The sequence below is a fragment of the Melospiza georgiana genome, chromosome 17 (assembly GCF_028018845.1).
Source record: "Melospiza georgiana isolate bMelGeo1 chromosome 17, bMelGeo1.pri, whole genome shotgun sequence".
Classification (NCBI taxonomy): Eukaryota; Metazoa; Chordata; class Aves; order Passeriformes; family Passerellidae; genus Melospiza; species Melospiza georgiana.
The window spans coordinates 10787684-10813726 of record NC_080446.1 but is presented as its reverse complement, the minus strand read 5'-3'; the positions used below and the strand labels follow the sequence as shown (position 1 = coordinate 10813726).

General features: G+C 52.4%; 2 protein-coding genes across 2 annotated transcripts; both read right to left on the bottom strand.

Moving 5' to 3' along the window:
- Positions 1-229: 229 nt before the first annotated feature.
- Positions 230-21407, bottom strand: SGK2 (serum/glucocorticoid regulated kinase 2). The gene is made up of 16 exons (XM_058036576.1): positions 21403-21407; positions 20917-21014; positions 19564-19622; positions 8432-8535; positions 7221-7278; positions 6740-6789; positions 6111-6168; positions 5478-5561; positions 5029-5160; positions 4097-4209; positions 3530-3566; positions 2883-2969; positions 1517-1612; positions 1090-1245; positions 632-721; positions 230-425 (listed from the first exon to the last, which is right to left on the bottom strand). Exons 1-16 carry the CDS (start codon positions 21405-21407, stop codon positions 270-272), a joined length of 1383 nt encoding a protein of 460 aa, XP_057892559.1. The 3' UTR covers positions 230-269.
- Positions 21408-22117: 710 nt separating this feature from the next.
- SLC32A1 (solute carrier family 32 member 1) lies at positions 22118-25836 on the bottom strand. The gene is made up of 2 exons (XM_058036195.1): positions 25057-25836; positions 22118-24292 (listed from the first exon to the last, which is right to left on the bottom strand). Exons 1-2 carry the CDS (start codon positions 25426-25428, stop codon positions 23105-23107), a joined length of 1560 nt encoding a protein of 519 aa, XP_057892178.1. The 5' UTR covers positions 25429-25836; the 3' UTR covers positions 22118-23104.
- Positions 25837-26043: the final 207 nt, after the last annotated feature.

Sequence of the window (26043 nt, the reverse complement as noted above, 5' to 3'; positions counted from 1 at the left end):
GGGAAAATCATAGTCAGTGTCCCACTTTCTCTGAGAGGGAAACATTCATTTAGGGACAAAATCCACCAAACAGCAAAAATTAAGAGCTCTGTTCCATCCCAGTCAGTTAGTGTGTTAGTGCCAATTTCCTTAAACCATGAGCAAAGGACAGTACCAAACCTCTCAAAAGGAAAAAAAAAAAAACAACAAAAAACCAACAAACAAAAAAACCACAAAAACCCATAAAACCCATTCATTTAAAATATGGCTTGACAAAGCCTTTGTAAAACTTAAATGTCCTCTTCAGTTGGTGCATATGAAAATCCTAAAAATGCATCTGAGGCACTGGAGCTGCTGGCTGCCAGGTCAGGCGTGCGGGTGATGGAGGCAGAGATGGCTTCCTGGGTGAACTCAGGATCAAAGTGTCGCAGATCAGCTGGGCCAGCCTAAGCCAAGGAGCAGAGACACAAATCCTTGAGGGAGCAGACCCAAACCACACCCTTGTGTTCAGAGAGCCCAATGCAGCTGCTCTTCCAAAAGAGCTATCACTACTCCATCTGCAGGTCCCAACCCACACCTCAGAACCCTCAGCATCAGTGGGAGATATTTGGAGAGGATCCCTTCTGTAAAACAGACAGAGTTACCCACTTACCACATTGGGGTTGAATGGAGGAGTAATCCTCTTGTGATATAAATCATCCCAGTTTATTGGGCTGAAGAATACATGGCTCTTTATCTCAAGCTGTAAAGAAAGCAGAAAGGAAAAGGCAATTTTCTGCCAACCCTCATTTTCCACCACCTGGTCTCACAGCTTTAAGTGGTTGACTTGAAGTTACCACATACTCATATCCACAAATCCTTAACAGAGGAGGGTCCTGGTCCAGGAATGCCCCAAGGGAAATGACCCATCACACACTGGTGTCCTTAGCTGGCCACCTCCCCTCTCCCTTTGGAAATCCAAGTCAACCCCATGTGTCCCTTGTAGGAGGCTGAAGGGACAGACTGTGTGGGAGGGCTTTTCCAAGGCAGTGCTGTTCTGAAAGAAATGCTCAGAATAGAAATTTCCCCATCCATCCTCCCTCGCTCCTGCTCATAGTGAAGGCCACCTACAAAGTCTGTTTTGGCACCCAGCCTCCTCTTCTGGTCCTTGTGGAGAAGTCCCTGAAGGATGTCACAAGCTGCCACAGTCTTGGTTCCTTGGATCTGTAGTGGCTTGTGCAGAATGTTGTCATACATCTGAGACACATCCCGGCTGTAAAAAGGAGGCTAATTTGAAAGAGAGGAGAAGCAGCCAGGTAAAACACGAGCCACCAGAAGGAGCCACACATTGCAGGTCAAAATGAATCCTGCAGTGAGAAGATGGGGGAGACCTGCCACACCTCTGCTCAAAAGGGCAGTGGTAGGATTGGACCAGATCATTAATTCAGGATTTAGTTGTCTATCAAGTGCCTCATGAGCACCAGACCAACATCACACCACAGCTTTTGCAAATCAAATTTCCACAATGCAAAGTGAACCAGCCCATTTCCAAACTCACCAGTCCAAAGAGCATTTCATAGAGGACAGCTCCTAGGCACCACCAGTCTACTGTCCTGTCATAGGGCTGCTTCTTTAGCACCTCAGGAGCCAGATACTGGGAATTCAGAAGGAAATATCAAATTATAAAGGAAGGGCTTTGCCCTTCTTAGTCCCAAACCTGGCTGCAGCTCAAGTTGAGCAAATGCATTAAGAATAACACAGATGCTGTTCCTAGTATTATCTAATAAACTCTCCACTTGCTTTGGAGCAATGGGGTTGAGAGACATCTACCAAAGCCTTCAAGATGCCCTTGCAGGCTACAGGAGGTTCTCTTCCTTGAGAGGACTTCTACAAACATTTGGTACATGCCACAATTCAGGCAGCAATCCTGTCCCTCTAGGAGACATCACACCTTTAAAATAACTCCTGTATTTTTTTAAAAACTGCAGTTTTCAGCCCAAATAAGTCTGTCCAAAGGAGCAAAACTACCAAGGGCCATTATAGAGGAGCAACAGGCAAGAATTTGAGCAGTCTGCAGAACAGTTCCCCACAGAATTACCTCTGTGTACTATCAGGCTCTGTCTAGAACAGGAAAACACCAACACCACAACTAGAAAACAAAGCTCAAACATTCCTGCTTGGTTCATGCTGTGCTGTTGCATAAGTGAAACCTCACTGAAAAAGAAGGGAAATTCCTGCCCGCTTCTGCTGAGCTTCAATGCTGAAAGGTGTCATGTTTACAGACCCTTTGCCAAGCTGCTTGGGGAAAGCAGCAGGACAGGTACATTACCTAGGCTAAAGTGCTACCAAAATCCCCAGGCTCAGTAAGAAGCAGGCAAAAAAGCCTCCAAGAAGCCAGACTGGAAATAGGTTTTCACAAAACTCAGTTGGAGTGCACTGGAGGAAAGGCATTTCCTCCCCTCTGAGCAGTGTTTGCATTCCGGGGGCAGCCTGCTCCCCTGCTCTGCACAGGGAATTCTGCAGCTCCTGCATGCACCAAGGACACAGAGGAGAGCACAGCAAGGTCCTGTGCATGGCAGTACCAGCAGGCTCCGTGTTCTGCACCACTGGGGTCTCAAAGAAGGTAAACAACCAGCAATCCTGCTCCCAGGGACAAGGTTGTCTCCACTCCCCAGCTATTTTCACAAGTCTGGCCATTTCCAAGTGCAGGAAGCCCTGCCCCAATAGCTCATTCATACCTGTAACAACACAGCAATTTTGGAGTAACTGTCTGCTGGATAGGGAAGGCCTTATCTGAGCTCCAGCTTCAGGCTGACAGCCTCAGAGAGCCCATATTTTTTTGAGGTGTGACATAAGCCCAAGACCCAGAGCACCAAGTGCTGAAGGTTTCCAGCCCCCAGGTCTCAGCAAAGCCCCAGCAGTACCTCAGGAGTGCCACAAAAGGTAGAAGTTGTCTCCTCTTGCTCCATTCCTTCTTTGCAGAGTCCAAAATCTGTCAATACTATGTGTCCCTAAAGAAAAGAGAAATTTTAGCTTGTCTCACTTTTTATGGAGAAGAGACAGGATTTCCAAGTATTTGCCTATGCATTACATCTCATGTGGGTTTTGGTTCCCCACTGCTCATCTCCTCCCCTCCCTCCCATTATGTTCATCCTGTAGTACAGGTACTGGAGCCTGTAGAAAAATACAGTCTCAATTGTTTATTTTTTATTTGTCTACAGCTAGATAACCACGAGGAGCTCCAGCACTGCTGTGATTTTCTGCTTCTTTATCCCAGAGCCAACTTATGTAACAGTGGCTACCAGAGCTGCAGCAGTGACCTGCTCTTCACCACCCTGATCCCCTCCACAGGTCAGGTCCCAGCTTCTGGGAATGAGCCCCAAAACCATGCAGTTCTTCAGAGGGCAAGCCCTCTCATTCCTCCAGCATCTGCACAGAAGTGCAGTGGGGCAAACAGACAAAATCCATGCCATGCCATCAACTATAGTCCAGCTTGCAGAGGCACAGCCCTCTGCTTGTGGTCCTGATGTTTTTAAAACCAACAGGAAGACAGCCCAAGCTGTGAGTATACCTGGCAATCCAGGAGGATGTTCTCAGGCTTTAAGTCCCTGCAAGACAAAGTGCTGTTTGAGCAGATTTGGCCAGATATTTAAAACACATGGATGTGAAACAGCATGAGCTATGAACAGGAGCTAACAAAGTCTCCCAATCCAGATCAGCAAGACCTTCCCAAACTGCAGACTCCCATCAGTATACATACATGGAAACATTTTTTTTTAATGTTTCCATGTATGTATGCTGATGAGAGTCAGTATAGATACATGGAAACATAAAAAAATTATGTTTCTGCTTTCACACAGGATCAGGTGTTAGCCTGCATTTCCATGCATAAATTGTTACTGAGATATGATTTCTTACTTATTGAATCAGGTTTATTTTATGTCTTTAAACTTAATACCCTCAGACTGATACTAGGAAGGGGAAAGAATGGTTTATCGCCCATCAGGTCTTGCAGGGTAAAGCGCCAGCAGCACGGTCTTGTCTGGGCTAGGACATTTTTCAGCTACTCCAGTCCAGCATTTCACTTCCCCAGTGAATCCCTTTCCCTGCCAGGGCAGGCTTGGAGCCCCTGCCTTACCTGTAGATGATGTTTAGGGAATGCAGGTACCCAATGGCACTGGCCACTTCTGCGGCGTAGAACCGGGCCCGGGGCTCCCGGAAACAGCGCTCCCTTTGCAAGTGGAAGAAGAGCTACGGGAAGGTGAGAGGGTTGATCATGTCTCTAAATAAATGAAGGCTAATCTGGAGCAAGGCTGAAATCCAGCTACATGGGTGAAAAGGGATTTGTAGCAGGTAGCACACTAACAGGATGAAATAAACCCAAGCCAAGTGAATTTAAGCAATACAAACACCTTTATAGAAATTGTTTCATTTCTCCTCATCATTCACAAAAGTTAATTATTAATACTCAAGCCATTCATCATCTCCTGACCTGGTTAAGCTCCTAGCTTACTACAACCCACAGGCTGATTACAGTGGTAGTACAGCCATGAGAAGTGATATGTGCAGAGACCTGAACATGCCAAGATCCCCAACATTAGCTTGATTTTAGCAAGATATCCACCTTCACAAGATATCCCAGCCAGTTTCAGATTGCATAGAAAGACAGCTGAGAAAAGTAAGCTTCTACAGGACAGAAAAAGTCTAGAAAGTTGCAATGGCATCACTCCTAAGCACTAGGCACGGATCCAGAGCTGGCCCACAAGGGAGTTTCCCTGAACCTCACCAATGCCAGTATTTCCCATATTCTCCATAGAATTTTACAGTGCCCCAATACCACTTTTCTCAGAATCTTTACTTTGGGAATCATCTGACTCAAGTCATAACCAGCAAGATCTTGACTCAATTTACAGGTGAGGTATCCTGCCAGGTATTCCTGGCTGCTCCTTGCCAGCAGTCAAAACATTATCCCTCAACATCATTATCTTCTGACAAGAAATAGTTTTAAATAAAGCAGCATGTTTGTGAAGGACCAAAAAGGATTAAAACAAAGCCTGTGACTGCACTCACCTCTCCTCCATTTACATAGTCAAGCACAAAGTAAAGCTTCTCTGAGGTCTGGAAGGAATAGTGGAGTCCCACAAGGAAGGGGTGCTTGACATTTTTCAGGAGCACGTTACGTTCTGCCATGATGTGGTTTTGCTATCAAAAAGCAGACAAGGCATTAAGGATTCGGGCAAGGATCCAGCCCAGCCTGCTCTAAGGGCTCACTGATGCTTTCAAAGCAGGTGGAAGCTGGGAGCCCACAGGGGTCATTTCCAGCCCCAAAAAGAGAACCACTCCCTCCTACCTGACTTAATTTATCTCTATTCTTTTGTTCTCATGGCACAGCCGGATCCACGTTAATGGATTTTTAAGTTGTGAACTGCCTACCTAAATGCCAGGTGCCCCAATTGCATTATCCAGAGAGCCTGTACACTGACCACAATTTCCAGAACACCCAAGCAGAGCAGTCATACCTCCTTTTTCTTGAGGATGGTTTTCTTATGTAAGACTTTCACTGCATAAAAAGTCCCATCACACTTGCGTTTGGCCAGGAGAACCTGCAACAGAAGGTCCTGGTCACAGCTGTCTCACCTTGGTCCCTGTGTCCTCATTAGTTTAAAACTCTTGTGAGTGAGTAGACACAGAAAAACTACTTCAGGGGGCCAGCTACAGGGTTTTAAAGACCAAGCTCCAGCCCTCTCCATTCCCAGCACTTTTTCACTGCCAGAAGAAAAGCACTCAATATCTCCTCATAGATATGGATATCTCTCCACATATCCCCTAGACACCCAATAGAAAATAGTTTTGGAGCATTTAGGGCCAGTCCCATTTAAAGAATCCTGCCTGTCTCCAAGGTTTCTCCAGAGATCTTTTGCTGAACAAGTTTGAAACTTATCTTGAATCAAGCACTGCTCTTTACCATCACTGAGCATAAAACACCTCACTCTTCAGTCCTTAGAGAGGTTGAAGGGCCTTAAAGTAGAATGGACTACTCATAACAGACTATTCAACACAGCAAAGGACACAGCCAGAAACTCCTTCAGCAACTCATTTTCCTGCCAAGCTGCCTCCAAACAGCTACAGCCCACCTGCACAAGCCCACTTACTTTTCCAAAGCTTCCTTTGCCAATAACCTTCAGGAAGTCAAAGTCTGTTGGCTTGGCACTGTTGGGCAAGAATGAAACAAGTTAATGTTTCTGGGAGAGAAACATGCAACAGTAACACCAGCTTCCAAGCAGAGATCCTGCTTGGAAAAATGAGTGTTTGTGGAAGGGATTAAAGGGCACTGGTGGGTGACCCTCGCTCCCAGGCAGCTCAGGATTCACCCTGTGTGTGTCAGGGCACCCTGCAGAGCACCAGCAACCCCTCAGCAGCAGGGACAGCACCTGCAAGGACTAAGGGATGCCCTTACTGGGGATACAGTTTGTGCCTGTTTCTAGAGAAAGATAATCTGGAAGCCAGCGGTGACAAGGAAGAGCTTCCCTTACTACCTCTCAAAAGAAAAGGGACAAGGGGCTGCAGACATGGCCAGGAGAGGATGATTAGAATAAATACCAGCTACAGCTTAGTGTTGGAAGCTGGTGCATTGGTGGCATATATGGTGTTAAAGGCTGAGAACTGTAAAATGTAACTGTCCAGACTCTGCAGACACCATCCTGGCACACAGGGATCATCTGCATCCCCCTACCAAATCTCTCCACACTCCACACCCTACCTGGCTTTGCAGGGAGCTTACTTGGGGTTAGCAGAAGGTCCGAGGTTGATGTTGTCAGTTGGTGTTGAAGGCTAGAGAAGATAAGAATTTTAGTCACAAGGACTGTGCTGCAGGTTGGGTTTTCCCTTCCTCAACACAGCAATCCATGGATAAACACCCAGTGTATACTTCAGCAAACATTTAAGGTCTCTTTAGATGTCTTTATGCAGATCCAGCACCACAGAGGTGCAGCCTCTCTTCCCAAAGACAAGGGGTACATACACACACACATGCTCTTCCTCCTGCTCCCTAGGAACCTTACTGTCCCCAGACTCTGGGAACATCATGCCTTGTCCCAAAGGGCCTCCCTGCTGTTTTTCCCCACCCAGCATCACCCACAGGACAGGGCAGCAGCAAGACTCCCAGCAGGCTAACACAGGCTCTCTTCTTGTTTTTAATCTAAAGGCACCAGCCCCCTTCGTCCCAAAGGTGAGGATTTGCTTGTTCAGAGCCATGATCTCACCTGGCTGCTTTTGTCTGGGCTCCGGGAGCGATCCATTAAAAAAACAACTCGCTCAGCACTTGGGAAAAGAAGAGGAAGTCAGTGTTGAGTACAAAATCCAAGAGAGAAACAGCTTCACACTGTTAACTTGCAGGGGAGTAGTGCAAACCCCAGTGTGTGCATCCCTTCTATCACAGAGGGCTCAGCTGAGCTCCCCAGCACTGCCACCCCCAAAGGATGGGATACCTGTACTCTGGGGGAGGCAGGGGATGGTGTGTGCTGACAGGAGATCAGGGAAGCAGGGCTCCTGGCTGGACAAGTTTATCTAATATGGGTCCCTGATTTGCAATAATAGAAGCTGCACAAGCACATGAGGGCCAGCACAGCCCTAGCAGCAACACAGCCCCAGGCCAGGGGAAGTCACAGCTCTCCAGGCAGAGATGCAGCCCCCTCCTCACTGCACAGGGATGCTGCAGCCCAGTGAGTGTCCCCACAGGGCAGCCAGGAGAGCCCAGCTAGGTCCAGGCACCACGGTCCATGGGGCTGGCAGCCCCAGAGGCCACTCCCCAGGCCAGGGCAGACCAGAGATGTTGACATTGCAGGGAAGAGGAGCTGCCATGGCAGCCAGAGCAGGTGTGGTGAGCAGAGGCATTAAAGAGCTCTTGTCTGCCTGGTGCAGCTTTTGCTGGGGCTGGAGAAGGCAGACTTGAACACTCATTGGTTCAGATCCATCCTGCTTGATCATCACTGGGGATGGGTGAGCCTCGCCTCAGGGATTCCTCCCTTTGGTTTTAGGGGTTCCTCTATGCTCTTTGCAAAAGCCAGAATTAAGATAACATGAATAAACAGCGCTGCTCCCTTCTCCCCTGCCCCAGAGAGCTTAGACCCCCCCTCAGCCCCACCACACATCTTTTCTGAAGGCTCTCATCCCCACAGCCACCCTCTGCCCCACCCCTCCCAAAAAGGGGGCCCAAAGACCCCTCATCTCACCTGTGGGTGCTCCCACTCTCTGCCCCCACACACCACTGGGCACAGACCCCCGGCCATCCCAAAGAATCCCCCCCTGCACAGCCAGGCTGGGCATGGCAGGAGCTGCCGGGCAGCAGCGGATGCTGGCAGCTGTGCCAGGGACTGCCCACATCTGCCCGGTGCCAGCCAGCTCCATCCACCACAGGGGTTATCAGCTGAGCTGTTAAAGGGCTCCCATCCCACTGGGAGGGGTTCATACTCACTATGAGCAGAGCCTGGAGCCAGAGGCCTTGATGGTTTGTTCTATCCTCTCCCGGCCGTGCCTGATGAGTTCTGCGAGCAAAGTTGGAGCCCCGAAGCCGATTAGCTGGCAGTGTGATCACAAGTGCACAGAGGCACATTTGTTCTTCACTGACCTTGCTCTTCTCTCCACAGCCACCCTCCTCCCCCTTCCTCACATACCAAAATAACCAGGAAATTATAGGAACCAGGACATCTTCCCTCCCAGCCTCACCAGGAGCCCTCAATAGCTCACAGGACAGGCATCAGTGCCACAAAACAGACAGCCTCTCTGGTGGCCAAGGGGGCTCAGGCTGAAGCACCACTGTCAAGCCTTTCAGAGCCACCCCTGTGTCCCCAGGGGGGACAAGGAGAGTGCTTACAAGGATGAGGTTGTACTGGGATACGTCACACGCTTGGCACATCCACTGTCCCTTCCATTCAGGGCTCTGTGAGTAATTAGGGACGTGAATGAAACCTTTCAGGCCCTGCAGGAGGTAAGCCAGCACACACACATCACAGCAGTGGCTTGCCCAAGGACACACAGCCAGTGCCAGAAGCTGGGATTCCCACCATGGAGCATCCCTGCTGCTCAGCTGTGCAGGCAGTTGCCACCACTCATCATCATCATCACCTCTCCCTTCACAGAGAGGAAGCCCTGAGCCTGCTCTGGGCTGCACAGGCTGAGCCAGAGGGAAGCCCAAGGAGTTCAGCCTGCACAGAGGAGTTCCTTGTTTTGCTTAGGAGTAGATAGCAAAAGCATTTCAAGACTCAATTTTACTCCTCAGTTCTGCCACTGAAGGGAAAGCAAGAACCAAAACATACACAGAAATATGTCTTTCATTTCCCATCTAAAAAGAAGGGGATCTGTAGACACAAGCAAGCTGTCATCCTGGAATAGCTCTTCTACAGACCAAGGAATGGGCAGCACTAACTGCCAGAACCCATCTCCCTGGGCAAGAATTTTGTAGGACAATGAGTTTTGAGGCAAACAAGCCCATAACAGAGCCCTTGCTGCATGGATTTTGGATCTGACAGGCAGGGGGTTCTGGAACTTCTGAGAGCCCCTGAGCTAGCCCCACCAGCAGATCTGGGATTTGGGGGCAACTCTGAGGAGCAGCCAAAAAACTAAGGGGTGGGTTTAGACTTTCTGAATGGATAAGAAAGGCAAATGGAATTTAAAGCAAAGCCCACAAACCACACAGAGGGAGAACTTACAACATCAGGCTGGTCTGTGAGTCCCTGACCTTGTCCATACTTTGCCCTGCAGCAAGTCCAAGATCCTGTCCCAGCTGGCAGCCACCAGCAGGGACAGCCTGCAGGCAGCACCCAGACAGATCAAGCCCCATCTCCTCCCTCTGGGCACAGTCCTTTCCCTGCCAGCCTGGCTCTCTCAGGGCTGCTGAAGGTCACCCAGCACCTGCCTCAGGGCAGTGTCTGCCTCACGGGCTGCTGGACAGGCTGGGCAGATGTTGCAGATATCCTTTATGAAAAATCCTTTTGCTAGGATTTTTTCTCCTGAGAAGCTGAGAGGCCTCAGAAATGAAATATAAGCAATGCTTATCTGCTGCTGTGGAATGCAACAGGTGCATCTGTGATTGGTCCATGTTGGTTGTTTCTAATTAATGGCCAGTCACAGTCAGCTGGCTTGGACAGAGTCTGAGACAGAGCCTTTGTAATTATTCCTTCTTTTTCTACCCTTAGTTAGCCTTCTGATGAAATCCTTTCTTCTATTATTTTAGTATAGTTTTAATGTAATATATATCATAAAATAATAAATCAAGCCTTCTGAAACATGGAGTCAGATCCTCATCTCTTCCCTCATCCATGAGCCCCTGTGAACAGCGTCACAGGCAGATTCACAGCAGAGGGACAGCAGTGCTGCAGTCTCTGAGCAAACACTCCCTGGAGGATCCAGGCCTGGGAGGAGGTTGGCACAGGGCACACAGGTGTGTGTGGGCAAGCCCCAAGCTGCACATGGCAGCAGTGGGGCAAGGAGTGAAGGTTCCCACCCCTGCTCAGGAGCCTCTGGCCAAGAGCAACCCAACCTAGCACCTCACTCCTGCTTGCTGCCTGCAGCTCCATCAGGTGGTACAGCACATTTCCTCTGAATCTGAAGCCTCACAAGTTCAGGTGTGGCCTCAGGGCCACCTTGCAGCCTCTGTTCTGATCCCAGACTCAGGAGAAATAATGACTGAGGCTCAGATGGACATATCACAGCTTGGGCATCTTGGAGAGCACATGGGCAACCATGGAAACACATCCATGTGCCCTGGAGGTATTTACAGGATGCAGAACAAGTCCCTGACTCGCTCCAAGGGGCTTGGACAAGCCTGTTTTAGCAACCTGCAGCTACAGAGGAGCCCCTTCCAGCCTGGCAGCCCATTCATGCCTCCCTCCACCAGCCCTGCTCTGCTCCAGTGCCTCTGTGCTGGAAGTGAAGCCACTCAACAAGTCCCTGCTGACCAAGGGCAGCCTTTTCCAGCACAGCTTTTTCATTAAAGGGACTTGCTCTGAGGTTAAAGTCTCTGAAGTACCATACCCATTTATAGATGTCTGTAGCCCCATCCCACATCACTTTCCATACAGGTTCAGAGCCACCTTCCCCAGCCCAAGTCCACCTTCAAAACCAGGTTAGTTTGTGGTTTAAATCTCACAAGCAGTCAAGCAGGCTTTTCCTTATCACTAACAAACCCTACCCCCCTAAAGCAGAAAGATTTCCTGAGCGCACACACTGAACAACAGAAGCAGAAATAGGTCACGAAGACACGCTGGAATCCTTGGTTATCCATGCCCGGCTGCATCCCTCCTCATGCCTGCTGGTGCAGCATGGATGCTCCAGGGCCACAGAGAGCATTGGCAAGCAAGTCTAGGAGTTCCCCAATATCACAGCACTATTACACAGCAGGAACACACACCCCTGCACCCCACTCCCCCCTCCTCAAACACCATTTCACCCCAACTCCCAGCCACAGGCACCCCCCAGGCAGGAAGCAAGCACTCACTCACACCACAGAGAGCTGCTACTTCCCAGCTGGAGCAGTTTCTGCACTCAACCTCCCCCCAGCACACATCCCTCAGTAACATACGTTTGCTTCCCAGCAGAGCACGAGCAGCTCCCTGTTCCTCACATAGTTCTGGCAGTGGTGACCCACATTCCCATGCCAGCCCAGCGTTATTTGCTACAAACACATCACCAATGCAAGGCGTACCTTGCACGGAGACACAACCTCACCGCCTCGTCATCCGCGGGCTGCTCCCGCCTCCTCCCCGATGTCACCGCTCTCGGCAGCCTCCCCTGCCTAACCTACATTGCAAACCCCTCCGAGGCAGTCCCTCGTCCCCTCCTGCTCTGGGAAGGGCTGGCTGCCAGCCTGGAGAGGCCTGGCAGGGACAGCAGGTGATGCTGGGCAGGAAACTCGGAGTTTGGAGGGGTAGGGGTGAGGAACAGGCACCCACAGGTTTCACCCAGCACAGGGGCTGCTCTCAGCTAAAGGGGGAGATGCCCCAGTTTCAGCTCTGAGAGGAGCAGGGAGGGAGGTGGGAAGGAGGATTCCTGCAAACACGTGCTTTTACTGGGGGGAAAAAAAAAAAAGGCTCAAGTTTTCCCCTGCTACAGATCTAAGAGATAGCTGCAAGCTAGTTCTGAACTCCACTTTCATCCCCATTGAGACACTACAGCAAGTCCAGGAAGAGGTTAGGAAAGACTTTAAAGAACTTCTGCATTTCAGGGAGCTTTCTTAGCCAGCCTCTAGAGACCCAGTGGCTTGTCCAATTTTCTCCTGCAGATCCTGTTCCCTGCACCCCAGGGACACTGCAAAACAGAGCAGGAACCCAGCCAAGCAGCTCTGGCTCAAGGCAAGCTGGAGACAACCAATCCTTGAAATTTTAGAGAAAAGTTACATGCAGAACTCAAAGAAAACAGCAGGTGGCTAAAGCTTGAAGCACTTCACAAAAAAAGAATTCTATGAAAGCAAGTCATCAAACATACCTGGGAGCTCACCTCCCAGAGGCTCAGTCCTGAAGCATGGGAAGCAGTCCATGAGCACTGAGCACAGAGACCTCTCATTGCCCACACTCCCCATCCCTGCACCAGCCAACCCTGCCAGGCCAGGAGCCCAAAGCTCCTTCCTAAAACCCAAAGGGGAAGAGCTTTGTTTCCTGCAGCAGCTCATTTACCCACAACCACCAACTCTCCAGAGCAATCAAGCCACCACCGGCACCTCACTGCAGCACTTTAAATAGAGCAGGAAAAGCTGACCAGCTCCAAGAGATGGAGAAACACCTGCTAGCTGTACCCAAGGAGTGAGAATTTAGGTGGGAGGGATAACTATGGGTGGGGAGGAAGAGTGCAGGTGGTGTGTGGAAGCAAACTGCAGCCTGGCAGGCAGCTCAGGTGTTCTGAATAATTTTTTACAAGTCAGCTGGAAATTCTTCCTCTGTCCGTTGGTTTGGAGGAAGGTCAAAACTGGCATTTGGTTCAGGTCAAACCCTGAAGAAACTGATTTTTACAGTGTCCTGGGGACCCTGGAGGGCTTCAGCCAGGGCAGCCAGGCTGGTGCTTTGCAGCCCTGCTAACTGCAACATCAAACATGGGGAGCCTGGTGATTCGAGAGACCAGAGACTGAGCTCTGAGCAAAAGGGGACCTGGGAGAAGGGCTGGTGTCTTGTCTCTCTTCATTAAAAATAAAGCAGTTGCTTTTTCTTCCATTGTAGTTTCCTACTAAAATCTCCCTGTGTGCAGCTGCAGCAGCAGGAAAGCAGCTCCTGGAGCAATGTCAGTGCTGGGTGCAAGGAGGTAAAAGCCAGGCTGTGGCAGCATTCCCCGTGGGAAGCAGAAGGCCTGGCCACCATGGGATGGGTCCCCAGATTACAGATACCAGGGGAGATCACTGTGAACAGCTGATGTGCCTGGTACCATGTGTAAAGAGGGAGGGGGAGCAGCATTTTGCTTGAAATGTTACCTTTTTTCAGGTCAAAAGCTGAGGTTTTGCTCAGCCAATATTCTCAAGCTATCAGCATTGACTTCCTTTAAGAAGATCCCTTGTTTTTCTTTTTTCCAGCTTTGCCTCCACTTGCATTGAAATGGTCAAATTTCAGAATAATTTTATCAGTTACATTTTCTTAAACTTACATTTTCTAGTCAATGCCTTCTGCTTTTGTTTCTTTAATGAAAATCTCGGTGTTATCAACAAAATCTACTTGGATTTTAATTTCCATGGAAAAAGACATCTTTAATTAAAAACCCCCTTTCTATCTAAAGAAGAGAAAGCCGGAGGATCCTGTGGGGAAAATTTTGACAGCTAAAATGTATAAAACACCTAATCTGATGACAGCTAGTGATGGACAAAGTGGTGTTGGGTCGGTTTTGTCCATCCTACCCCCTCTGTGATGATCACTGACCCTCCAGGCGGGGTGTCAGTCAGGGCCAGGTAAGCAAAGGTGGGCAAAGGTGCCACCTCTGTGTGTGTCCCAGGCTCCCTACAGCCTTTGCTGGGCAGGCTGAGCCCAGCTGGAGCCTGCCAGGAAGGCTCTGCAGCCCAACACTTGTGGGACACCAGGGGGAAGCCTTCTCCATGCCCTCAGCACGCTCAGGGCTCAGTGGCACCGTGCCACCCAGCAGCATTACCTTTTGTCTTGCCCAGGGCAGTGGAGGAGGGCTCCATCCAGGCCACAATCATAAGCCAGCCAAGATAATCTCCTCTCCTTGCAGCTGGGGCAGGAATTCAGCTGCTGGCTCCTCGGGAAGCAGAGCACACGGATGTTCCTCTGTCTGCAAAGGTGAAGGGCACAGGGGTGAGAGCACAGACAAATCTTTGGGTGCAGCACTGTCTGACTGACAGACAGACAGCTCTGGGACATGGGGACAGCTCCTGAGCCTTGTCTGGGCAGCACCCACCCAGTCTGGTGATTACTGGGGGCTCTGCCATCACCCCAGTGACAAAGCACTTTGGGACTGGCAGACAAAGGGAATGGAAGAGAGCTGAGAGGTTTGGCTCATAACACAGAAGAAATTTACCCAAAACATGGTAAATTCATGTATTTCTGCTGTTGGGAAAGGATTTGGGGTTTAGAGGCTTTTGAGGAGTTGAAACCCATTTTCACCCTACCTGTACCCAGGGTGAGTGCCCTGACACCAGCAGCTCCCTGGCACAGGAACAAACATTCCCTGGAAGCACAGGGACACATGGCCAGTGGGTGAACCCCAGTGTAGGGCAGATCCTGTCAGAAATTCAACATCAGACACCTGGGGCAGCTGCAAAGGGCTCTGCCTGTGGAGCCCTGTGACTCTCCCTGTTGAGGGGACCAGGGTGAGCAGTTGTCACCATGATGACACGAGTGGGACTGGCAGGTGTGAGCAGAGTTGTCCTCGTGCCCATGTGTAAGAGGTGAGGCTTTGCCCTTGCCCCATCCTGTGTGCCCACAGCCAGCCCCTCCTGCAGCAGCTCTGGTCCCACCACTGCCCATGGCAGCACACCTCAGTGCCACACTGAGGGGACTTGTGAGTGTGGGAGCACTCAGGGCACACACATCCCACAGGCACATGTCCCTGCAGCTGCCAGCAGGGTAACCATGGCCCCTTACAGCAGCACTGACCTTGGCCCATTCCCCTGCCCAGAACTCAGTCCTGGACAAAATTAAACAATTCTGGTGGGGCTGCAGAGCTGCTGATGTCAGGGCTGCGTTTTGCCAGCACTGCTGCTCCTCTGTGCCTGGCTGCTGTTTCCCTGCCCTCCAGAGAACACATCTGTGCCAGGAAAACCTCTGGCTGGACCTCGGTGCAAAGGTGAGGAGCAGATCTTGGGCAATTTAACCCCTTCTGCGCACACCTCCTGCCTGGACCTGGGCAGACCATGAGGGAACAAACGCTGGCCACAGAGAGGGATTTTATTCAGCTGGATTTGCACAGCTCAGAGCCTCCAGACATTGCCTATTCTTGGAAATTTTTTCTTTCCTCCCAAGGGAGGGAAGCTGCCTTTCTCTTCCCCAAGCCCTGTAAGGGGTCAAGGGCTGCTTGGTCCTTCCATGGCTGAGATGGATCCCTCCAGGAAGGACCATCCCAGCAAAGCCACATTTGCAGCTTCACCAGGACAGGACACATCCAGTGGGGACAACAGGTCCAGCCCATTGTCTCCACACACATAGAAGTGCTCTCTCTCTCTCTCTTACTATGTTTTATATGCTATTTACAGTGAAAGATAATCCTAATCTCCCTGTCTGGCAATATCCATAACCATAATCATAAAAGTGTCGCTGAAGTGGAACCACAGAGTCCTGAGCAATTGGAATTGCAGGGAAAGTCCAGATAAGGCTCAAAACAAATACTTGTCTGGAGAGCACAAAGCAAGAGTCCATGGATCTGCAGTGAAAGGTGACCTAAAATATTTGGCTACTCAGTTATCTCTGCTGGGTAAGAGCTAAAATGAGATAGGATTAAGATTAGGGTAGGATAGGATAGGATAGGATAGGATAGGATAGGATAGGATAGGATAGGATAGGATAGGATAGGATAGGATAGGATAGGATATTCTTTAAAAGCTCAGAGGCTATTTGTTGCTTTTAAGAGAATTCATGAAAGAATAAATAGATTATTGGTGACCATTGCAGCTCTTTAAATTGTTTTTTCCCCCTCTATATTTTTCTTCCAACTTCAAAAATCAGGACTCTGCCTGGGGCTTTGCCTTTGATTTTGCCAAGGAATCCCACATAAGGGCTGGGATATTTTCCCATGTTTTGAAAAAAGGAGATAAGAGGAGGCCACTGGGTATCAATTTTTTATTCCAAAGGACAGCTAAGGTGGGTTTGAGCAATTTTGCCACTTTTTGTGCCTCTGTTTCTGTAAATATGAATGTGGCAGAATCTTACTGATCTCTTGTAAAGCCTTTACATTTCCTGTGGTTATTATTGCCATTAAATTAGGTGGCTGGAACTTCTTTTGCTCCCAAGTGCTTTTCAAGTGTAGGCACAGTCTCAGTGAATAAATAACACACCATTGGAAGCAGTCTGACTGTAAGTTACCCTTCCTGGCCAGCCTTGTCCTTGCAAAAGGCTCAACTGCCCTTGCTGCTTGCTTATCCCTCTTTTCTTTCCCTGCAGCACTTCAGAACACATTACAGCCTGTGCCTGAGGGCCTTTAAAAAAACCCAAAAAACCTAAAAAAACCCAAACAAACAAACAAACAAACAAACAAACAAAACTAAACCAAACCAAAACAAAAACACCCAACAAAAAACAACCACAAACCCAAAAACCACAAACCCCAAACCCTGTTTTTTGGGGTGGACACCTCTTTTCCTCTGTAGCACAGGTCAGTGTGACACAGGGCCACCACCCCTAGCTGAAGCCCCAGGTGTGCTCACCTGGTGGGGACAAGGGCAGTTTCCTGGCTGGATTGAGCAGAGTTTAGCAGCTCAGGAGTGGCTCTGAGAGCTGCACTGCCCCAGCCCAGGGCCCTGGCTGCTGGCACAGCACTGCCTTCATCAGGAGCAGCTGTGGGTGCAGTGTCCCCTCTGCCTGCTCCATCCTGCCTGGAATCCCTGTTTTCAACCCTTCCCATCCATGTGCAAACCCTGGGAAGCAACTGGAGCTGGCAGAGCCAGAGATTGTCTCCAGCAGAGCTCTACACACTGCATCCAGTGAGCAGCCCAGTCCAAGCTGGGCTCAAGGCATTGCCAGGACCTGCGAGCCCTTGTACAAGAGCAACAGAGCTGTCCTGAAATGTGGCAAGCCAGCTCTGGAACCGAGCAGGAACAGCCCTCCCTGTCCTGCCAGAGGGGGATTTGGGAATGCTCTGTTAGAAGCCTGATGGACACTCCTGAGCTTCACCAGGCCCAGCCTCAGAGACTGTCACAGCCCAGGAGACCACAGGAGCCAACACAACCTGAAAATTCTGGTGTAAACTTCACCCTTCTGGTGCTGGCTGCAAATCCCAGTGGATCCCAAGGCTCCTTTCCATGGGGATGCATAGTTGGTGTCTGCTGATCTCCAGCTTCTGAAATTGCCCAGATCAGGAGCACTCATGGGTGCTGCCCGCAGGAGCCCACCCAGCTGAGCTGCTGTGGGGCTGCAGGGACAAGCAGGGTGATGGGAGTTCCTTTGATGGAAGTTTGCTGGGGGAGGCAGAGCTAAAGCCAGAAAATTTCCCAGAGGAGGGAAAGGAGGCTGCTCATCTCCTCTCTGGACTTCTCCACATCTTGGGGAAACAACTCCAACAACTGCTGGAGCTGAACCCCCCTCCCGTTGCAGCTGCTGGCCCTGGGGAGCAGCTCTTCCACAGGCCAGCCAGGTTCCTGGCAGCAAGGGATGAGTCCTTCACACCCCTCTGCTGCTCCCAAAGGGCTTCAGAAAGTCAATAAAAGAAGGGAAAGTCTCAATCCTGCCAGAGAAAGCAAAGGGGCATTACCTGCAGGCAGGGCTCCTGGATCCAGCAGGCACTGCCACACTCTCGCCGTGGGAGCAGCCGGTGCCTCTCTCCCTCCCGTTGTTTTTATTTTGGCAATGCAGTCTGAAGGTCGACGAAAAAGTCCGAAGGAGTGGCTTGTGGCAGGCAGTAAATTATTACCCTGGACCTCTCTCTCTGAGCGGACCAAGGCACAGGGAGCTGGGGTGGTAGAGGAAAATCCCTCCTTGGGGGGATTAGAGGGCAGCTCGCTGGCAGGGAAGTGCAAAGGGTCAGAACAAAGTGCTCTGTTTGCCGGAGGCTTGCTGGGTCACATGCTGGATCCCAGCAGAGGTAATGAGCCATGGGTCACCTCCCAAACTCCTGCAAGACCACAGGACCCGGTGCCAATCCCCCAACAGACCTTGCCAGGCAGGAAGGAGCTGCGTGAGAGGGAGCCTTGCCCTCTGGCAGCACCGAGGGGCAAGAAATCCAGGGACTTTTACATGCCTGATCTGTGCAGGTGTGACAGTCCTACAACCTCCCTTCTGCCCCCTGTGTGTGCCCTGCTCTGTGGATCCTGGGCCACTCATACGGAGGAAGAACCTGTCACCCAGATTTTTAAAGATTTTCTAAGCCTTCTGATGTTAACATTGTTGTAGTGAGCTTTCTCACACATTTTCTGTAAATAACTCATTGTTTTGCATTCCTTTATGGAAGAAGAGAAAGTTGATGGACTGTTGGTTTGTCCAGTGTCATTGGAGAGGTGGCACTGTCACCCTCCAATCCACTGTCACTCTTGGAAAACTATAAATGTTAGAGTAAGAAAATAAACTTCCCTTTTTCCTTCACCTTGAGAGCAGCGGTGTGTGCTTGTGTTTTTTCATGTCCTATAGTGACAATAACCACCTGAGAATCCAAGAGGGGCCCATGGGCACATCAGAACTGAGCCCAGAGGGGCACTCTTAAGGCCAAAATCTACTGTCCTCCATGCCCTCCTAATTTGCTCCATTTCTTTTGCTTCCCCTCTGCAGAAGCCCAGCACCAGTGGTCACATCCCTGTGAGGGGGCCCAAACAAGAGTCTAACAGGTGAGTGTGTTGGTGGAGTCACTGGTGGAGCCTCCGTCTCCTCACCTGAAACACAAACTCCAAAGATGTACAAAATCAGTTGACGGAGAACATTGATGCCACCATCACAATGGCATTTTTTGAAATAGCCTGGAATATGTGATATGGAGTATCCAAACTTCATGAGGCTGAGATATCCCGCTGCCAGCACAGGCAGGGTCTCTGGCTCCATGTGTGGGGAGGAGGCAGAGCCATGCCTGCCCTCTGCACACAGGGACGAGTGGGCTCTGCCCTCACCTCTCTCCAGCTCCCACCGGTGGCCCCATTGGGTGCACAGCTGTGTGGATGCATGAGGGCAACAGAGATTTGGTATTACCCTCAGGTCTCAGGAAATCAGCCCAAATAGAGGTCCCCATTGTGCCTGAGGAACTGTAAAGACACAGAGGGAAATAAATCCGTTCCCTGGTAGTGCAGAGAGGGCCTTTGTTTGTCTGGTTTTCAGGGTGAGAAGGTTTAGAGGATTGTTGCAGCGCATGACCAGAAGCTACAAAGCACAGACAAAAGCCATTTGGAGCACAGACCAGACTCTGACATCGCACTGGGTTTTCAGAAGATTTCTGCTTTGTTCACGTTAAACCTGCTGCTATTTTGGGGGTTATTTTCCTCACTCCGCCGCGTCCCTTGCTGTCGGGGCTGCACACGTCCAGCAGCACCGGGCACACGAACGCTGCCACAGGCACAGGCACAGCATCAAAATGTCTGCTGCCACAGGCTGGAGGGGCTGCCCGTGTCCCTAGCCCGAGGCACAAGTGTTGCACCAACAGCCACGGACAAGTTTAGAGGACACAGCCTGTGCTTATCGCTGGGCTTGCAGAGCCGGCTCGTTTCGCAAGCGGGTCCGCGTCAGCCGCCAGCGAGGGCCGGCTCCCGGCCGGGGCACTGGGGAAGCGCCTGAGCCGAGCTGACAGCGAGACAAAGCCCTTGGGGCTCGCTGGGAAATCGCTGCCTCTCCACAGCTGGAAAGTGCGGCGGGGCAGACGCTGAGGTGCCTGTCAGCCCCGGGAGCCGCACCGCCTGCAGTGCCCCTCCAGCCTCCAGGGGCTGCCTCCCTGCGAGCAGGAGCTTGGGGAGCTCAGGGATTTGCGGTGCTGGTCAAGCTTCCCCGTTCTTCATCCTGAGGGATAGGAATGAGGATCCTGACCTTCTTCCGCTGTCATAAAAAGGGCACAAATCTTACAGCCCCAAGTACAGCAGGGAGCATGTCTGCTCATAAGGGGAAGGGGGGGGGAAAGTGCTGAATTAAGTTTAAAACCTCTGCAAAATTAAAGCTTCATGAAATGGTTGCCATCATTATGTACCCTAAACCAGAGAACTTTTGGACTCCGTGAAACACAAAGATCAGGACATCTTAGTCTGTGAGCATCCTGTGTCCAGACTCAGCAGCTGCCTGCAGGAGAGGAGAGCCAGCTGTTGTGCTGCTGTGGCACGTTCCCCTTGCTTCCCTGGTGGGGAACACAGGGACAGAAACACCCTGAAAGCACCGTGTGCACACCAGAGATGTGCAGAGCACTCTGTAAACCTGCCAGGCAACCTCAGCTCTCCACTTACTCCAGGATCCGAGGGGTTATCTCAGGGCACGGAGACGGGCTGGCTCTCCTCCCACGCTGGCCCTTTATCACTGCCCTGGGGAGAAAGCAGACCTGGAACAGAGAGTTCAGGGCAGAAGCAAGAGCAGGGAGCACCCCTGAAGAGAAGCCCCCTGTCCGGGCTGGCTCCCCTCATCTCGGGCGGGTGGATGCGGTGGCTCCGGGCCGGTTCCATCCCATCTCCCGGCTGGGGATGGATGCGATGGCTCCGGGCAGGGGCTATCCCGTCTCTGGCTGGGGATGGATGCGGTGGGTTCGTGCTGGGGATGGATGTGGTGGCTCCGGGCCGAGCCTATCCCGTCTCCCGGCCGGGGATGGATGCGGTGGCTCCGGCCTGGGCATGTCCCCTGTCCCGGCTGTGGAAAGATGCGGTGCCTCCGGGCCGGGAGCGCCGTCGGGCGAGGGCGCTGCGCCGCCGTGGCGGCTCCAGGCGGGGAGCGCACGGGAAGGGGCGCGGATCGGGCTGTCGGTGCCTGCGGCAGGGCGGCAATCACGGGTCACCGGCACCGGGGTGGGAGCGGGGATGAGGAGGGTGAAAGTGGTGAGGATGGAGGTAGGGATGAGCATGAAGATGATGGGCATGAGCTTGAGAATGGGGTAGGACGCTGCAGGGTATTCCCAGCATGGAGGGAAATGTGGCTAATCCAGGGCAGGCGCCTCACCACGATGCCCCCCACTCTCACCCACCCTTGGCACCACACCACCCTGTCCCCACACGGCACAGACCCCACAGCTCCCCTGTTCTTTTCTTTCGGAAGCTGCCCAGAAAATCGCCCGGAATGGGTTTTTCCCCGGGCAGGGACATCCCTCTCTCCGCCCGCTGCCCCTTTCCCAGCTTGTGCCAACACCCCCTCCCGGTACCGCATTGCGGAGCTGCCCGCTAACCCCGAACCGGACCGGGCGGGGGAGATGGGGGCACATCCCAGCCCTAGCGGGGCTCGACGTGTTTTGGGGGCAATAACAGGAGCCCCACGGGGACCTCAGCCGTGCCTGTGCTGCGGGAGCGCTGCCGGTGGGTGCCTCCATCCTCATCCTCGCTGTGTAGCGGCAGCGGATGGACAATGAGTTGTCGTGGCTTTTAAAATGGTGTAAATCGAGGTGTTTTCGGTCACAGGATTGGAGTGTGGGGCTGACCTCCCCGGCGGTGGCGGCTTTGCCCGCAGCGGGGATCAGCCCGACGCTCCACACCCGTGGGCAGGGTTTGGCGAGTTTGGATCAAGCCAGGGGTACACCCAGCCTTTTATTTCGTTTATTTCTCCTCCTTTGTTTGTTCTTTCACAAGAACAAAAACCCCGGGGCGCATCTGCAAACTCCCGTTCCTGTAGTCTGAGCACTACGGGGGAAGGCAAAACTGTGAGGAGGGGGTGAAAGCAGCCCTGCCACCCCCAGCTGTAAGATGACCTCTTCCCAAAAAATGTCTCCTACCTCTTGCAAGCAGCTGAATGCCACCTTCTTTGTAAACCCGGCACTGCCTCCCTTAGCCCGAGGATGTGTTGTAGCCCCGACCCGGGGAGGATGAACCTCCCTCTGCCCCTGCTCTGCTCCTCCAAGCCCCCCACGAACCAGGCCAGCCTCATCAGCTATGTTTTCTCTTTATTGTTCCATATATTTATGTACCACATTATATGTTAAAGATAGATTTTTTTTTTTCTGATATACATTTTTCATCTTATTTACCACAATGACACCACACGTACATTGGAAACAGCTCCACGGATCTGGTAGATTGCACAGAATGAATTGTGTCGTAGTTTTGTTCCTGTAATCCCGAAACGACATCAAATCCAACCATATATTATTATTATTATTATTATTATTATAATATTATTTTTTACCTTTTCATAATTTAGAAATAACAATTGTTAAAACGAAACGAAACATAAATCACCGAGAAGTGGACTCCAGGGCTGCGATTTCAACCAGAGGCAGCACATTTGTGTTCGATGGGAAGCGCCGTTCCTCGGTGTGGATTGGGATGGAAGAATCGAGCAGTCCTGACATCTATCGTGACTACGGTGTAAACATTGCAGGTAAGCGGCATCACCGGTCGTCAGACGCTGCTTGGGCTTGTTGGGCTGGTCGTACAATCTGGGTCTCGTCTACATCCATCTCTCAAAGTGTTAAAACAAAGGTCCCTGCTCCCGCCCCTTTGGCGGGTTTGCTTCCCGATCCCGTGGGATCGGCACCTGTGTTTCAGCTCCTGAAACACTGATTTGCATATCTGTGAGGAGTGTTGAAAACTGCGACTGTTTCCCAACAGGCCGTTTGTGGGGGGCCAAGCTTCAGGCAACGAGTGAGGAGATAGGGGTGGGGCATCAGATAATTTCCTTCCAAAAAATCTAAATAACAAAAAAATAGATTTAAATCTGAGCTTATTTAAAAAGACACCAGGGCGAGCACTTTCATCTCTTCTTGTTTTCCTTAGTTTGCAGATTCTATGACATAGAATTTGTTGGATGCACGTAACGAAAATAATGACTCTTTCCATTAAAGGGATGCAGAATTATTTGGCTATGCGGATGTTCGATGCGATTCTCTTCCTGCACCCGACTCTGGCCCCTCCTTAGTCTTCAGCATTGGTTCTGAAAGCCTCTATGAGGCCTTCTAAAGAGTGGATGAACCCAGAGATGCTGCAGATACCGCCTATAACGAAAATGGCAACATCGAAGAAGACATGATGCCACAAGAGCTTCCTCCACAAGAGTTTGAGGTGAAAGAGACTGGGGAGCAGGAAACAGAGCCCTGCGCCTGTGAGGCTCCCAGTAAGACCCATCAAGAGGGCGAAATGGGGGACATAAATAGCCATGAGCAGGGTGAAAACTACCAGGGCACATCTGAGGGTGAGTCCCCAGGATTTGAGCCGCCCGTCGCCCCCATAGCAGTTGGGGAAGAAAGCCCTGTTTCCATCTTGGAAAAGGGACCGCTCCAGGACTTCTACAGCTGCAAAGAACGGCAAGGGGTACGAGAGCAAGGCTTTGGCCACCAAGAAAATGTTGACTACTGCCCTAATGGTGGATGGCAAGTTGTCTGTAATGACCTCCTTGGTCTCATCAGCCCAGGTCAGGTAGGCGACCAAGGCAAAGAGTCCCTTAAGGATGCAAGCTGCGATGTGAGTCCAGTTCATCATGCAATGGAACTCCTTGGGGTTCTGCATGTTCCCCTCCAAGGAAGGCAGAAAGATCTGGGAGGTGTAGCTGAAGACAATGATGCCAATGGAGATGGGAAACTTCTTGACGTCAATGTAAAACTTGACTTTGTCCCAGGCCCAGTCGCGCGCCCTGGAGAGGCAGTAGGCGATCACCAGGATGTTGATGACAAAGTGGGCTAACGTGCAGAGCAAGCTGAACTTGGAGACTGCCTTGAGGTTCTTCAAGAACGCGCAAGGCAGGAGCACTGCCGTGGCAATGATGGACCACGACTTCTGGGAGACGGGCAGGCTGGGGAAGCTGTTGTACATCAGGTTCCCACTGACCACCACATAGAGGATGCAGGTCATGACCAGTTCAATGATCTGAGCCACGTTGACAATTCTGCCCCCGAGCGTGGGGAAGCGGGGCGCGCAGCACGCGTTCGCGATGTCCACGTAGGAGTCTCTCACCCTGACTATCTCCCCATCCTCATTCTCTTCATAAAGACAGGCAATAAGGATTTTCCCAGTGTAGCAGCAAACCACCGCAGCGAAAATTATTAAAAAGAGTCCTAGGTATCCACCGTGAAGGATGGCATAGGGCAGGCCCAGAACAAACATCCCCTAGAAAGAGACAAAATGGAAACCGTGTTGCCGGATCTCTGAGGGGCCTGGGCCGAGCGCACGCAGCCGCGCCAGGGCGGTCACGTGCGCGCTCTCTGTCTGCCCACGCAGGCGGTCGCACAGTCACGCCACGCAGCCGCTGCCACACGCGGTGACGCACCCCTGTCCCTGTGACGTGCCACCCCCACAGTCACAGAGTGCCCGCGTCATCGCGCCCCCGAGCACCCACAACAGTCGGGCAAGGTTTGGGTGACCAGGCTTTGCTCCGGTCTCCACCCCCGCTGTCCCCAGCCCCTCTCAGTGCACCAAGACCTCAATTGCTGGGGCCAGACTGGGCCCACTCCAGTGCAGCCCCACCACCAGCCCAGTCACCCCCGTGTCCCCCTGTCCCTCCTTGCTGGGGCAGCCTGATGGGGTCAGAATCTGCAGCGTGACAGGGCTGGGGCCTGGGCCCCTCCCTGGCGCTGTGCCCAGTTCAGGGGGGTAAGAGGGGGCCAAGCAAAGCAGAAAGCTGGGCTAGGGGATTTTCATTTTCTTCTTTTTAAATCTATTTTTCCTTTTAATTTCCTCCTCCCGCTCTATATTCACCTCTATCTTTCACTTATTTTTATTTCTGATTTTTCCCCCTTTTTTTCCCTATTCCCCCTTTTCCTCGAAGCCGGTTTGCAATCAGCCCACGGCTTCTGGCCGAGATACAGAGCACGTAACGGGACCGGGATCGGGGAGCGCTGCCCGGTGCCCCGCGGCGGCGGCGGCGGCCGTACCTGGATGGCGTTGGTGACGTTCCATCCCGCCTCCCAAGCCGTGATCTTGGGCTTGCCCTGCCCGGAGAGCTCGGAGCAGGCCTCCTTGGAGGCGGAGGGCGGCAGGGGCCCTGTGCCGTCCCGCTGGTAGTGGATGTCCCCTTCCAGGGGCGGCTCCCCGCCCTCCTCGCTGCCCTCGGACTTGAGGATGTCCATCTGCAGCCCTTGCCGATGCTCCATGTCCAGGTCGTCGCAGTGGGCGAAGCCCACCGCCTCCTCGTCGGTGGCCGCCTGGAAGCCCATCCTGGCGAACATGCCGCTCATCTTCGCCTGGGATTTGTGCGACACCGAGGTGGCCACGTTGGAGAGCTTGCTGCGGAGGAGGGTGGCCATGGCGGCGGCTCCGGTGACTCCGCTGCTCGCGGACCCTCGGGGATGCGGAGACCCGACGGGGCGGGCGGGCGGCGGGGCTGTGGACGGGACTTGGCGGCCCCTTGGCGAGGGGCGGCTGCGGGAGGCTGCTCCGAGCCGCTACCTCCGTGTCCCGGCGCAGTGCGGGCGGCTCCCGGCCGGGGTGCCCAGGGGCATGACACCGCTGCGGGGGGAGCGGGCCCGCACGCCCCGCCGCCCGCTCCGCGCTGCTCCGCGCCGCTCCGCCGAGCCCCGCGCCGGGATCGGGGGGCGACTCGGGCGGGATGGGGGCTGTCAGCAGCCGGCCGGTGTCACCAGACGGGCAGAGCGAGCCCCTGGCAGAGCGCGCCGCGTCTCCATCGCAGTGCGCCCACCTCGCGGAGAGAAGAGGAGAGGGGAGAGAATTGCTGCATTTCTGGGGGAGGTACCAGCCTCCCCGGCCAAGCCCAGCCCCCCGCACTCCCCCCGCCCCACCCACGCCCGCCGGGCCCCGCCAGCAGCGCCGCAGCCCGGGACCCCCCCCCGCACCCCAGCCGGCTCCGCATCCCTTGCGCTGCTCGCCCTGCCCCGCACCTGCCCCGCACCTGCCCCGCAGCC

Bases quoted from the DNA above. Each gene is read 5' to 3' on its own strand.
- SGK2 (XM_058036576.1), bottom strand. The intron at 7,279-8,431 runs GTGAGTATGAAC...TCTTTTCCCAAG, and splicing joins GGCTCCAGGCTCTGCTCATA to TGCTGAGCGAGTTGTTTTTT. The intron at 3,567-4,096 runs GTAAGGCAGGGG...TTTGTCTTGCAG, and splicing joins TCCCTAAACATCATCTACAG to GGACTTAAAGCCTGAGAACA.
- SLC32A1 (XM_058036195.1), bottom strand. From the start codon at position 25,428: ATGGCCACCCTCCTCCGCAGCAAGCTCTCCAACGTGGCCACCTCGGTG. The intron at 24,293-25,056 runs GTACGGCCGCCG...GTCTCTTTCTAG, and splicing joins ACGTCACCAACGCCATCCAG to GGGATGTTTGTTCTGGGCCT.